Source organism: Lissotriton vulgaris, chromosome 2_1 (genome assembly GCF_964263255.1).
Source record: "Lissotriton vulgaris chromosome 2_1, aLisVul1.2, whole genome shotgun sequence".
Lineage (NCBI taxonomy): Eukaryota > Metazoa > Chordata > Amphibia > Caudata > Salamandridae > Lissotriton > Lissotriton vulgaris.
The window spans coordinates 2,040,534,600-2,040,549,180 of NC_141687.1; the positions used below are offsets into that span (position 1 = coordinate 2,040,534,600).

Sequence of the window (14,581 nt, forward strand, 5' to 3'; positions counted from 1 at the left end):
ATGCCAAGAGAGTTCAAAAAGTGTGTGTCCGAGACAAATCCAAAACCTAGGATCCTAGACAACCCCATCAGCAGCAAAGCTCTCCCTCAACGACAGGCAATCCCGATGTTGCTTCCTCCACAGCCACGCCACAGCCATGGGGGAACAGGATGAAGAGAAGGCACCAATACAGTCAGCGACAGGAAACTCAAGGAAAAAAAGTCAGTCAAGTCTCGAACCCGCAATAGAGACGATGCACACTGCAAAACGTACCAAGCAGTAGGGTCACAATCTTCCGATGCACTGACCAAGGGCTCCAAACACTCTTGTCGCACAGGGTCCTCGTTGGGAAACAACATGGCGGTCTCGGGTGTCGTAGCCGGGCGCAGGTCATGTAGAGAAGCAGGGTCCGGTCCCACAAATCCTTTATCTGTTAAGCCCGCAATCATTCCGCACATCAGGACGTCCATACGAGCGTGAAACGCCCCGATGGCTGCCATTACTGTTGCAAGCGACTGCTCATGCTCTGTCCGGTTCATCACTCCACTCAGAGAAACAGACCTTTACGTACCCTCCAGAGACCCCGGGCTCTCCGGGGGGGCGGACAATGGCAGTGCGGACGGCTTTAGAGGGTGGCCGCACGCTCCCTACGGCTGCAAACTGTACCCCTCTGCTGCAGGCGGAGACCCCGACCACCGAGCCCCGGCGGGGCCAAACCGGGTCCACGGGACGAGGACCACAGCCTCAGTATTTCCGCTGCACTCCTCTCACCAAAGTTGAACACTCCAAAGTGATTGCCGTCGAAATTGGGCTTACAATACTTCCACCGCTGTAGACCGGACCCTGGTCGCGGCTGGCAGCCGATGTTGTTCAACTGCAGCCTGGCCAGACTAAAACTCGAGACCCCGGCTCTCCAGCTGAACTAGGCCTCAAACTTCAATTCGACATAACTTCGTCAAATCAGCGAATTAAGTTTCCGGGATAGCACCATTGGAGCATACATAGATTCGTGAGGTCGGGCACAAAATCAGGATTTTCATCCGGATCATCTGGCGGGGGACAGAGGTCGACGGAGCCGGGAGCCTAAGCAGCCATCTTGTTTACGAGCGTAGCTCCTCCCCTGTTTAGCCTTTCTTACATCTTTTTATAGTTGTTTAGTGCATTCTTGAATTGTTGCCCGTTGCTTTCTAGGTGGAACTTTCACCATTTTTTTGTCGAATTTTTTGTATTTTTTTGGGGGGATTTCTTTTAAGGTTCTGTATACCAGGACGTACTAATGGTTTGCGTTGATGTTTCATCTTTTTTATAGATATTATTTTATGTAATGTCCCTGTTATTTTTCCTTGCATGTTATACTAGTTCTCATTGACTCTCTCATCTCAACGAAGCAGGTCTCTACTTTAAATAGCTTCCCTCCTATTGTCTATTAGTTTGTGCCATGCCCTACCTTGCGCCATGTTTTGACTGTAATTAGGTGTATGGAATGCGATTAAATTGATCAGAAGTTTCTGGACTCAATCTGAGTCCCGAAGGAAATTCACAAGATGAGGAATCTGCAGTTAACCTCTACCAAAAAACAATTTATCAAAGGTAAGTAATGTATTATTTGTTTATTCATTGCATGAGGTGGTATATAACGTATGGCATTTTTCATTGACCCAATAAAAATAATGCACAGGGACTGTATAGTGCATCCTAATGTAGCTTATTTGTAGTAACTACAGTGTTCATTCAGTAATGAAAAAAATTAGCTATCCAAAAGATTTACATATTCTTTTTGTACTTAAAAGTTAAATTAAATGCAATATTGTTTGTTCATATGTTCTAGGTATTGTAATCAAGTTCTAAGTAAAGAAATTGATGAATGTGTGACTTTACTCCTGCAAGAACTTGTCAGTTTTCAAGAGCGTGTTTACCAGAAGGACCCCACAAGAGCTAAATCAAAGAGACGACTAGTTATGGGATTACGAGAAGTTACTAAACATATGAAGTTAAGCAAGATAAAGTGTGTCATCATTTCACCAAACTGTGAAAAGATCCAGTCAAAAGGTATGGGTGTGCATTTTTTTTAATTTCACACGGCAACAGTGTGTTTGATGCAGGATTTATTCGTGACTACTTATATCAAAACATTCTATCCTTAGTCCTAAGCTTAATCTTCAGAAATAGTTCCTTGTAAACAGCTTTGTAATGTGTATCCTCTTTAAAAACATATGCCTGCAGACGGCTCTCTTGTTGGAGCCTCTGTTTATTGTGGGTGTTTCCTGAATTGGATTTTCTTATTTGCTGAAAGTGTTTTGGCCGCCGTATTGAGCATCATAGAACTACATGAATCCCTAAAAGTACTCCTCTGTGTAAGTGTTATCCATATATTAGATAGAGCGGGTTCTAAAGCTGATGTGTGGATACTTCATGACTATGCTGATAATTGAAAATTATTATTAATTGAAAGCCACTAACAGTTTTTTGACACTGCATTAAAAACCTATAATTGATTTTGTCTACTGCTGATTTTCACAGTCTCTCCATTGTGACCAGGTTACCACACAGTAGCACAGAGGTTCTAACAACATAAAACCATGGATGGTGTATTGTAATGTATCTACGTTGGCCATCCTTCAAAAATGGTAGTTTGAGAGTGTCATTTGGAGAAGACGTGCCTTGTGTACCATTGTAAGTGATACAGATTTTGTAGTTGGAGCATGTTTTGGAGCTCTCACTCGCCCAGTCTTAGTAGGAAGGAAGTAGGAAGGAAAGGTGCTGTACACTCAAACATCCCTTATGTTTAGCCTTTCTTTGGTTATGCACCCGGAGAAGCTAGCTAAGGGACTGTGCAGCTGGATCAAAGAGCCTGTTTTATCTCGCATTCATCCTTGAAGGATGGACTTGGTTTTTAGGTCCTGGTGCTCCTGCTTATCTTCTCTGTTCCTGTACTATTGTCTAGAGCCTGCTTGCTAGTCTATACCATTAATTGCACAAATACCTTTTTTGCTCCTGGGATTCTCCCATTCATGTTTACCCAACCAGTCTATTATGCTGTTGTACACTTTTTAACATATCACAAACTGTACACAACAGTGCATGCAAAGTAAGGCAACTAACAATAATCCTAGTTAGACATCCTCAATTTATCTCAATATGCTTAGACTGAATCAACCGGTCCAGCGCTGGGCTGTGCTTTCCCCCTGTCTTCCTGGAGAACCGTCTCTTAGCTCGGACACTTGTGTATGCCATGTACAGTTCGGTTCAAAGTTTGCTCTCTTCAGTCTCCAAGTGAAGATGTTTCCTGGCATGCAATGCACCAGGTTCTATGAAATAAATCACTTAGAATATTTTTAATGTTGAAATATAGAAGTGCAATTTGTCATTTCAATGGACCAGTGCTCCGTCGTCTGATTAGTTGACCATTAGTTATAATCAGGAAATCCATTAACCCTCAAAACCTGAGTACTAATTTGCAAACAAAAACAATGGTTCTGTCGGGAATCAAGACAAATTTCTTATAACATATAGACATATAAGATAACATCAGTCTATTCATTCACCAGCTGGTGGATAAATCAGGAAAACAGTGCTGCAAAAGCGATCGCTTGAGGAGGAGCTCAGCTAGCGTCTGAATAGATCTCGGTACTGCACTGCTTGTCTGATTTATCCACCGGCTAGTGAATGAATCTGCATTTACTGCCCGGATAACTCCTTCAATAATTACCTACTGACACCCCGACCGCAGAGGCTATGGAAGAAGCCTCATTTCCTTCAAATTACCAGGTTGTCTGTCCCCTTGTCCTGATGAAGACCCGATACGGTTGCTAATAAGTCCGCACTATCTACTAGGGTTGAAACGTCGACGTTACACTATCAATCTGTCCATACTGAGTCTCAGCGGATAAAACTATTAATCGTGTTGCATGAGACTATTGATGTGATAAGATGGACTGATATCTTATATGTCTATATGTTATTTTGTCACTGCTTATTCACTTAATCACTTATCACTATCACTCACCTTAGTACTTCCCCCTGACCAGATTTTCAGTTGTTTTTGGACAACCAATATTTTTAAATTAGAATTTATTCTTGCAAATCTTCAAAATAAGAATACCTTTGAAAAAATCATATGCGGTGTGTGTTCTTTCCTTTCGTTTGCAAATGTCGTATATAACATTTCCATGATTGACAATGTGAAATGTACTGTAACTATCTATTAGTGTTCAACATTACAAAGAAATTTGTCTTGATTCCCGACAGAACCATTGTTTTTGTTTGCGTCTGATTAGTTGAAGAATATAATGCTTAATTCTATACTTTTCAGATGTATCTATACTCAATTTTTCTCAATGTAAGTCATGCCGAGAAAAGGACATATGATCAAACAAACTTCAGATAAACACAAACATGCAGGTGCAAAGCTCTTCTTGTGATAAAGAGTGTGAGAAACTACAGAAAAAAGGGGGACTTAGAGCAATCAAGGTGCAGCATACACACTCCCCTGTATAAAATAAGCAGTATACAAAGAGTATGCAGTTCCTAAATTAATTTAATGGGGGGGATACCCTTAGTTTCACACCCATGCCAAGAAACGTCGGAGGAATATGAATATTCAGGAGCTAGAGCCCTCACCCACTCATTTTGGTGACATGATTCATTATTGGGCAGCTCCTCGGGGGCTGGCGCTGCAATGCCCAATTGGCCTTTTGTGTTTCCTGTAGTGAGCCTGAACTGAGGGTGCTAAAGGTGTATATTGGAGAAAAGGAGTAAAAAGTTACAAATGACTGAGAACCACCTAATGACTACTTTATTATGATGGTGGGTCTTGTCATACCTAAAAATAAAGTAAAACAGTGAAGAAAATTATGTTCCTTCGTATCTCAAGGAATCAATTTAAGTAGAGGTCAACATGCTTCTTGCCAACAAAGTAATCATGAATGATCATTCTAAGGCAATTCATCAGGACCGTCAAAAACAACCTATTCTACAGGAGACCGGGACAGCTGTTCAAATCAGTAAAGTGACTAATCTGAAAAAACATACAAATAATGTGGTGAAGAAAATATCTCTTGTAAACTAGTTAAATGAGGGAGAGTCCAGTCTGTAAAAAAAGAAAAAACAAATCTATAAAAACATCTGTTATCGGTATACATAATTCCTAGTAGTAATACAGTAACATTTTAACTGGTGCACGATCCTTGAATAAGGTACTGCGAGTAATGCCAGCAGTGGACAACCCAAACATATACCATTAGATAAGCATCTCCTGTCTGATATTATGAAATGATGCAGAGCATCGCTATGGTGGTAAACACACCCTTTCTATGAATCCATCCACAATGACAGACCGAATGAGTTACACACAGAACACATACAGTAAGTCACCCCAAACCAACTGTGTCCAAACATAGTGAAGGGCAGCAAATAGATCATACATCTTGTCTTACCCTGTCTGAAAAGAATATATGTAACTAGAATATTGCAGACAAAGCCTTGCATTGTACAGTTTTCTAGAGGTCAAGTAGAATGATGAAGGAAACGGTCTGCATCAACCCCACTAACTGTTTGCGCCACAGACAGACGATTGAAGAAAATACTTATGGCGCAATGCATGCTCAAATACCGGTGATGTCGTAGTCATAGTTGTTTGAAAAGATTACTGTTAGTTTTGCTTCCTAATCTTGAGGCTCCCGTTGTAAGGCAAAAGCATGTACTTGATTTCTTTGTTGTCGCAAAACCTATGAATCTGGCTTTGTGACCCAAAACCACCTTTTCATAATGCATAAATATGCTTTCCGATCTGTAAAAAGGGTTTTCTAATTATTCCAGAACTATAAATAAGAGATCAGCCCTCCTCATTACGTGTTGCAGTAGAATGTAGTATTGGTTAATGACCTCATTTGCGGCCGCAAACTTATGGAAAGTTGCCACCTTTCAAGCTGGGGTATCATCTTGATTGGCCTCAAGGGGCACAGTGTCTTACTCTTATTTTCTTCCTGAATTTGATTTTATTAAAGCAGCACCGGCATTTTCAAAGGGCATGGGCTTCTTTTTAGGTCTCGCCTGGAATAAGCATCCGTAGGATGCGTCCAGGCGGAGACTTATAGCTGCCTGTCTCGGGGGAATGGAGGGACAAGAGGGTGTTACGAGCTTGAAAGCCGGATTTGGGTGCGCGAACGCGCACGTTCCGTCCCGCCCAGCGCCGCGTACTTCCCTCCCATACTCCCAGCAAGTCAGCCTAACGCGCATGCATGCACACACACACACACACACACGCAGGCACCCAGATGCAGGCAGACACATACAGGCAACCCCCTCTCCCCTCCCCTCTCTTACCTACCCGGGCTTCGCGCGCAGATTTAACATCGTGGACGCGCATGCCCAACCTCCCGGCGCCGTGCACATCTCCTGTCTGTCCCACATTCACACAGCGCCTCTCTCAATCACGCATGCAGCCCCCCCGTGAACACACGCACAGACACGCACATACACACACCCGCCCCCCCCTACAACTAAGCCCCACTCACCCATCGACGTCCTCAGTCGCCCCTCCTGACTTCTGCAGCCACCGCGCGACGGCTGTGACGCTCCCGAACTTCCGGTTTCGGGACGTGCACGCTCACGGCTTGTTTATTTCTTCTTTTCCTTCCATGCTGCTATAATGGAGTAGTCCGTCGTTTGTCTCTACCGGTGTTAGTGTCTCTTGCACTGATGGCTGATGTTGCAGAAAATGCGCCTGGCGGTGGGTGACTTGTTTCTTTGAACACCCCTCCTCCTTCCCTCACAGCGGTAATTTACTGGAAGATTGTAAGTCTGTGCGCAGGAGGTTAGCTGAGAAGACGCCTTTATACTACAGCGAGGGGCTAACTTCAGCACAGCATGCAGCTTCTACTTTTCTGGTACGTTCATCTCAATAAGTCAGACCAACTACGGAAGCGCTCTTTCAAAATGTTAAACTTTATTTTTAATTCCTGTCCTCACTCAATGTATTTAAATTTTTAAAGCGCTTAGAAACGGCAGGACTGCACGAAGCACTATTACTATTTCTCTACAGGGCTTCGTAGCACACAACGCGTATTGGGATAGCACACAAGGAGGTCGGGGTCCCTGCAGCTCACACTGCCTCTACAGGGCTTCAAAGCGCGCACACACCATCTATAGGGCTGGCACACTAGGAGATCAGGGTATGTGCGCAGACTGCACAGGAGTTGGTGGCACACATGCAAGGATCGAGGTACGCATGTCCTACCTTTCTGTAACCTAATTCAAAAGGAGGAGGAATCGCCATCATCTACAGGAACACCATCAGCGTCACGACCAACGCCGAAGACACACTCACCGCCTGATCTCGGAGGGCACTGCAAAACAGCTGCAGTGGTGGCTCACGGACCGCGAATGGGTCAGTGGCAGATCCCTCTCCCTACTTTTCAAAAGACAGGGAGGTCTCCTATTGAGTCCAATCCGGGACCAGGAAGAATGAGGCAGAAGAAATAAAGGGAAGTCCCTATCTCACCAAACAATTGGAAAAAAGAGAGAGAGACCTTCTGGTGAATAGTGGAGAAGGTACTCTTACTTTGTATCTAAACCTCCTAGTAGATGGTGGAGGGGGTATTCACACTTTGTATATAAACCATAACCACAAGGATAAAAATCACAACAAAATGGATAAATTCAAAATAAAGAATAATCTGAAATACTAAATATAGAAAAATTGTACAATTTATTCAAAGGATAATACATTCATAAAACATTTTCTTTAAAATTCATTTTGACAAAACAATTTTAGTGCCAATAGGACCAGTTAAAAATGTGACAATTCACATAAAGAACATTTAAAATGAATGTTACAGGGTTGTCGACGCAGCGTTTCGGTTTTATGATAAGACCTTCATCAGGACAAGGTTCTTTAACTATCCGTTATGTAAAGATAGTTCCAAATTCGCACCACATGGGTTGGTATTGCGATCAACTTCTTCATCAGTATTACGACACTATTGTCCTCATATAGTGTGCTGATCTAGTTTAAGTAAAGATGTTCTTTATGAGTCAAGGGAGCCGCCGATCTTTTGTTGATAATAAAAACAACTCCCACTAATATAGGAGTGAGAGATTAAAAGGTACAGTTCGTGGCTGGATGCGCCTATTTCGATCCCGTACGTCAAAGGAGATCTGCACGTGTACGGCTCACAGCGTTATCACAACTCCTGCACACAACATACGTGTGCATATCTCCTGTCCAGGCGCGGCGCGCTTACCACGTACAGCATGCCTCACCCCACTCACCGGCTCTTGTGGGGACTCTGTGCTGCTCCCCGGCTCGTCTCCTCAGTGGCAGAGGGGACTCGCATCTTCACCAGGTCACAGCAGCAACGCGCGGTGCACCGTCTTGCTCACAGGAGCCCCGCCTGAAATCCGGCTGCGGCTGCACCATGCAGCATTCACGAAGGTGGGGTGGGTTCCCGCCGGACTTACTCTACTGCTTGCCAGTGCGGGGTGGGCTCCCTCTTTGCTTCTCTTACACGCGGGCTGCAACACGCGGGGCTCCCTCAGCTAACAGTAGCCCCGAACACGTCCGGATGCGCGCTCCATGCCCCGCCCATGTCCCGGGCAAGGTTGCCTGACTTCCGAGTCGCACTGAGAGCGGCCCGGAGAAGGCTTCCAGAACAGCTCGGTCTGTGGTGGGAAACGCGGGGTGGGCTCCTGTCTCATCCTTTTACTTTGGTGGTTACACAGTGAGTCTTTTTAGGTCTCCCCAGATGTGCACGCTCATGGCAACGCGCTCTGACTTTCGCGCACGCTCCATCTCAGCTTTCACTTTCCCTGCGTCTCTGCAGCGGCTAGTCGCTGCTGTGATTTCATTATTTCCACGGACATACTAAAGCCCAAGGCCACGTACAGCATGCCTCACCCCACTCACCCGCTTACGCCCAACACCCATTACCGCCGAGACGGAACACATCCTGCCTCTGCCCGCCGGCCATCTCTTGTTGGCATCTCTTCAGTCAAGGCCGATTTAATAAACAAAGGCGGCTTTAATAATTCAAATCTCACTTCTGGGGATACGGTGGAGCCAGTCAGGGGCATTTCTCCCACCGTCCGGGGCTTTGCATGTATTAGAACCAGGCTCTTTACCCAGAACCCCGACGGCGGCTGGGCTTTCAGCTCTTTCAAAGGCACACAGATAAGCACATGGCGTCTTCAGTTCTTAGCGCTTCAGCCCTTAAACAATCTTTGCCTCTGCATTTGGAAGGGACAATGAAACAGTCGAGCGACAGTGGTGGGAGCTCAAGGGCATGGGCGGGCCTTAGCCCAGGACATCGGAGGTGCAGCGCGTGCTCCGTTCTTCTCAGCCCCCACGTAGCCGAGTTCTTTCTGTATCCGAGAGGTAGCCAGGTAGAAGTGATGGTTTAGAGGTGGCAGGCAACGCTTGCAGAAGAGGCCTAAGCTATCATTCATAGCATTATAGGAATTCAAAACGATGCTTAAAATGAGCAGCGCCAGAATTTCAGTTACAATGCGATATGTACATTGAACATCCTTAACTAAGATTTTATCTCTTCGCCTCAATACATTTATCCCTCCGAGTCGCCCCATCTCACTTTCGGTAGTACAAAGGAGAGGGGAAAGAGGCAGGCCCCCACTGTGCCATCTTCAGAAGTAAGTTGTTGTGGGTCTCCCAGGCCCCACCTCCTGACAGGACACCCTGCATTTCTCAGCCCAGCTACTTTCCTAAAGTTCAGGCATCAGCTCAGTCTGTAGGTGACCCTGACTCACTATATACAGAATAATGCTGGCACTGATCATTAAACACTCATGAAAATAAATGTGCAGAAAACTAATAACAGAAAAACCCTAGAATGGGTTTACACCAAACCACAAAAAGCACACTTTGAGTGAAGTCCTACTTTCACGAAAACGTTAAGGTAAATCCATTCAGCAGTTTCAGATGTAGTTAGGCTGCAAAGAAATGATTTCCATTTGTAGCTAACGTAGGAAAAATTCATTTTGATACCACCTTAACTTTTTTTCTACTGCACAGAACGTCACCAAATTGACCAAGTCGGGCCCTAATGCATGCACTATGCATTCACCAAATTAGGAGCACATTCGTCATGGAATGCTTTTTTAATGGAAAGTGCGGCTGAGCCATATCTACACAGATATAATGGTCACTGTGTAATATGAATATATTACAAGCATTTGCAATGCAATAGGTCTCGCATTCACGCAACTTTGAGCTATTGGTACTGTAAATGACAATTCCTTTTATTTATGTTTAGGTTTTTAAAGCATAAATAAAAGCCACTCTCTTACAATCGCAACAGCTTTAACTCGCGTAAATGAGAGACCTATTGCATTGCAAATGCTTGTTTTATTCTGTCCACTACAACAGTCATGCTTTCCTGGAAAAATCGAAGAATGTAGTGGAGTGTACTTTTTTTCAATTCACTATCAATATGTGACCAAAGATACTCACATTTCTTGCCTTTGGCATAATCACTCCGCATAATCACTCAGCAAACGTTCTGTAAAAGGTTGCCACATGGATAATATAGCATTTATGGCCTCTAGGACTGAGAACCACCAGCTAAGTGACACAGTTGGGATGACTCTTTCGTTGGTGCCACACAAAGCACAAAATGAGAAATATTTGCGTTTTAGTTTCCGTGCATAACAAAACTGGGCACCAGAATGGACTAAAAAGTCATTATCATTCTTCATTAACTCTGAAGATTGTAAAAATGCTTTCAGCATACCATTGAACAAGTGGCAAGGATCTCTTACAGGGAAGCAATGTAGTTCACGTATCGATTTTGACAGGTAATCATACAACCTTTTGATATACGTAACTGAATCACTGCAAATACAAACAAAATCACTCCAATCTTTGTTGAACTTGGTAAGAACTTTTTACGGCAACATTCCTAGTGACACTGTTTCCATGTTTTCCAAAATACTGGTGTCCTGTCTTCATCAGTATCCCAGATGCTTTGTGACTGCACTCTTTTCACATATACCCGTCACTATACCTTGCATTGAATGTTTAAAGCCTGGGGTGTTTGGCAATTCACCTACTGTCAATACTGACTCACTAGGAAAGGGGGCTGATGTATCAAGGGTTTTTACACATTCTCTGTGGGTAAATTCGATGGTATATATTGGGAAAGATTCTTATGAAACCTATATGTTTCCTATCGGTGAAAAACTCAAACATAGCCAACAAATCAAATATGATTTTGATATTTCCTGATTCTCTACAGTTTATAAAATAAATAAACACACTTAAAACCTGCTACTCGCCCTTGTATCTTTAGACCAAAGACCACAAAGCTAAAAAAAATGAAGAAACTATATTTTAGTGATATCCCTAAACAATAAAACTCAAGCAGAATTATGTTAGCCCAGTCTTTCTTACTGCTACCTTATATAACAGTGGCATTGTATTGGCCCCTTCAAGAAGAAAAACAAATTACTCTCACTCTCCTCTTCCTTTCTTTTAATGGCATTTAGTTTGTGGTTGTGCAGGTTTTTTTCAGTATTTATAAGTTTACACTGGTTAGGGCTATTTCCTTTCCAGTGGGGTTTTATCAGTTAATGTAGGTTTAAACCTAAAACCAGACAGCCTATTAATATTCATTAAGCGGGCCATTTTGTGACCCCAGGTGAATGGACAACTTGCTGTGCAACCAGTTACTGCATAGGTTTCACTGCAAATTGCATCTTGATATGCTCAATTTGCACATACCAGGTTTGAGAACAAGGATAGTACATCAGACTCCATATACCCAGGTGAGTCCTACAGTGTCCTAGCCGAACAGGTCCAGTGAAGGGATTGCACCATACTGGGCCTGCAAGTACTGGTATTTGCCAAATGATTATCTCAGAGAACCCTGGAGCACAGCTCAACCCCTTCCAGGATCAAATCCATGTCTTTTGAAATGTGTCCTCTGCTTGTGCATGTAAAGAGTAAAGAAGGGCTTGAAAGAAGAGTCCTGGAACAAGGTACATGCCCTAATTCTTTTTGGTGATAGTAAGGTAGCATTGGTATCTGTGAAGAAGATAATCTTCTGCAAATTTCAGGGTGCAGTAATTCTGGGTAAGGAGGGTGTAGTAAGCAATTTCTGAGCCCTTCAAAGTTACCAAAGTAGCTTGTGAGTTGGGCTTTTCAGTTGTCCATCTTCTAATAAAATCTCCCTGCAGAACAAGGGTGAATTAGTTGGGTGATTGGGTGATGTTGTGTGCTTTCAGCTTGAGAACCTGCCAGACTCGATTAGCCAAAAAGAAGCGAGAAAAGCTGCAAGTCACAGCTTCTAGGAGAGCTTTTGGAAGAAGACGGACTTGCCATGATTCTATAACTCTACAGTATTGGACTCAAGTGATGTGTGATGGCATCTAATAGCAAAATGAACCTCTCTTCTACAACTTCCGAAATAATTTGTACTGTTGCCATATGTCAGCCCATTCTCCAACTGCTGGTTACCACCGGGTACTCCACAGAAAATGTGAAAAATTAATCTGCTACTGCCACCTGATAGAAATCTTGTGCCACAGAAATATCAAGTATTTGAAGATGGCCTCTTGAACTGCCTTGCTGAATAAAAGACTGCTCCACTAAAAGAGCTTCTCCTTAGTCATGTCCTATACAACATTTTGGCTCATTTTCTCCTGCTGAAACCACTGACAGCAAGAAGCTATTACTGATAAGAAAGACCAGTGAGACTCAAGCCACTGGAAACTCCTTGTAGGATCTCGATCTTCTGAGGCCTGGAAACAGAAGGAAGGTATATTCGCTTCTTCCAGACATTGAGTGATACCAAACCTCTGCTAAAACTAAAAAAAAAAAGCTGTTGAATTCCACACCAGTTTATGCCATCTGGTTCTGAGTTGAGAAATGAATTCTAATGTCCTTTTTTGTACTTAGAATTCATTGTCGAAGTGTCTTATACACTACTCGCTAGTGGCCTTTATGGTTTCCAAGTGCAAACATGCTAACTCAATAGAAATGTGTCAATTGTTTAGTAATGTTCAGTTTGACTGCAATTTCATTACTATAGTGGTCTATTGAAAAATGCATGTTGCTTTAGTCTCTGTATATTATTTTGACTTAGAAATAAACCAAACATTAATTTTTACCATAAGTGTACTTTGCTTATTTTCTGTAACTTAATTCAAAAGGCAAAAATAATTTGAGGAGGAATCGCCATCATCTACAGGAACACCATCAGCGTCACGACCAACGCCGAAGACACACTCACCGCCGCTGAACACCTACACTTCCAGATCCACACCGACCCCCAGACCACCCTCAGAGGAACGCTCATCTACAGACCCCCGGGCCCACGGTCACAATTCAGCTTAACCATCGCCGACTTCATCAGCCCGCACGCCCTAGCCTCACCAGAGTACATCCTCCTAGGGGACCTGAATTCCACCTGGAGAAAAACAGTGACAACAACAACACCACCACCCTGCTCGACAACCTCGACAACCTCGGACTCAAGCAACTGGTGGACACACCCACCCACCTCGCTGGCCACACGCTCGACCCCATCTTCTCTGCCAGCAACCACGTCTCCTTCAGCCACTCCACCGGACTATACTGGATCGACCACAGCAGCATCTACTTCACCTTCAAGAAGACCACATCCCACCACCACACACTACCGATCCCCCGCAGATGCTGGAGCAAAGTCACCACAGACCAGCTGACCACATCGCTGAGCCAGAACCCACCTGTCGACACCCCTGACACCAACGACGCAGCACACAATCTCGCACAGTGGATCACCAACTGCGCCGACGACCTCGCTCCACTGAAGAAACCCCCAGGCAAGACTAGCAACAGAAAAACCTTGTGGTTCACAGACGCTCTCAAAATCGCGAAGAAATCATGCTGAACCCTCAAAAAAGCTTGGCGCCACAAAGGGACATCAGAAAACATGACAGCCCTCAAGAGCGCCACCCGCGAATACCACCAGATGATCCGCACCACCAAAAGGACATAGTTCAAAGAGCGTCTGGACAACAACTCCCACAACCGCAAGGAACTCTTCAGCATCGTCAAAGAGCTCACCAACCCCAGCGCCAGCAACAACGACTTCACACTGTCGCAAGACCTCTGCAACTCCCTCGCCACATTCTTCCACCGCAAGATCGCAGATATTCACAACAGCTTCGGACCCCAGACTCCCTCTCCAGCCACCAAACCAACAGCTCCCACCACCAGCCTCAGCGCATGGACCCCCATCAGCATTGAAGACACCACCCATGTCATGAACACCATCCACTCTGGCTCCCCCTCCGACCCATGACCTTATCAGATCTTCAACAAAGCCGACACCATCATAGTACCCCACCTCCGGAACGTCAACAGCTCCTTCACGTCAGCCACCTTCCCTGAAAGCTGGAAACACGCAGAAATTAACGCCCTTCTGGAGAAACCAACAGCGGACCCTAAAGACCTCAAGAACTTCCTTCCCATCTCTCTTCTCCCCTTCCCGGCTAAAGTTATTGAGAAGACCGTCAATAAACAACTGACTGCATCCCTCAAGCAAACAACTCGCTCGACCCATCCCAGTCCGGATTTCGAGCCAACCACAGCACCAAGACCGCC

General features: G+C 44.4%; 1 protein-coding gene across 4 annotated transcripts in view; it reads left to right on the forward strand.

Annotated features, from left to right (window-relative positions):
* SECISBP2L (SECIS binding protein 2 like) overlaps positions 1-14,581 on the forward strand; it is an 877,433-nt gene that overhangs the window by 665,266 nt on the left and 197,586 nt on the right. For all 4 annotated transcript variants that reach the window (XM_086958273.1, XM_086958272.1, XM_086958274.1 and 1 more), the window contains exon 15: positions 1,808-2,028. In XM_086958273.1, the coding sequence (XP_086814399.1) occupies positions 1,808-2,028 (221 nt within the window). The remainder of the gene's footprint in view (positions 1-1,807; positions 2,029-14,581) is intronic.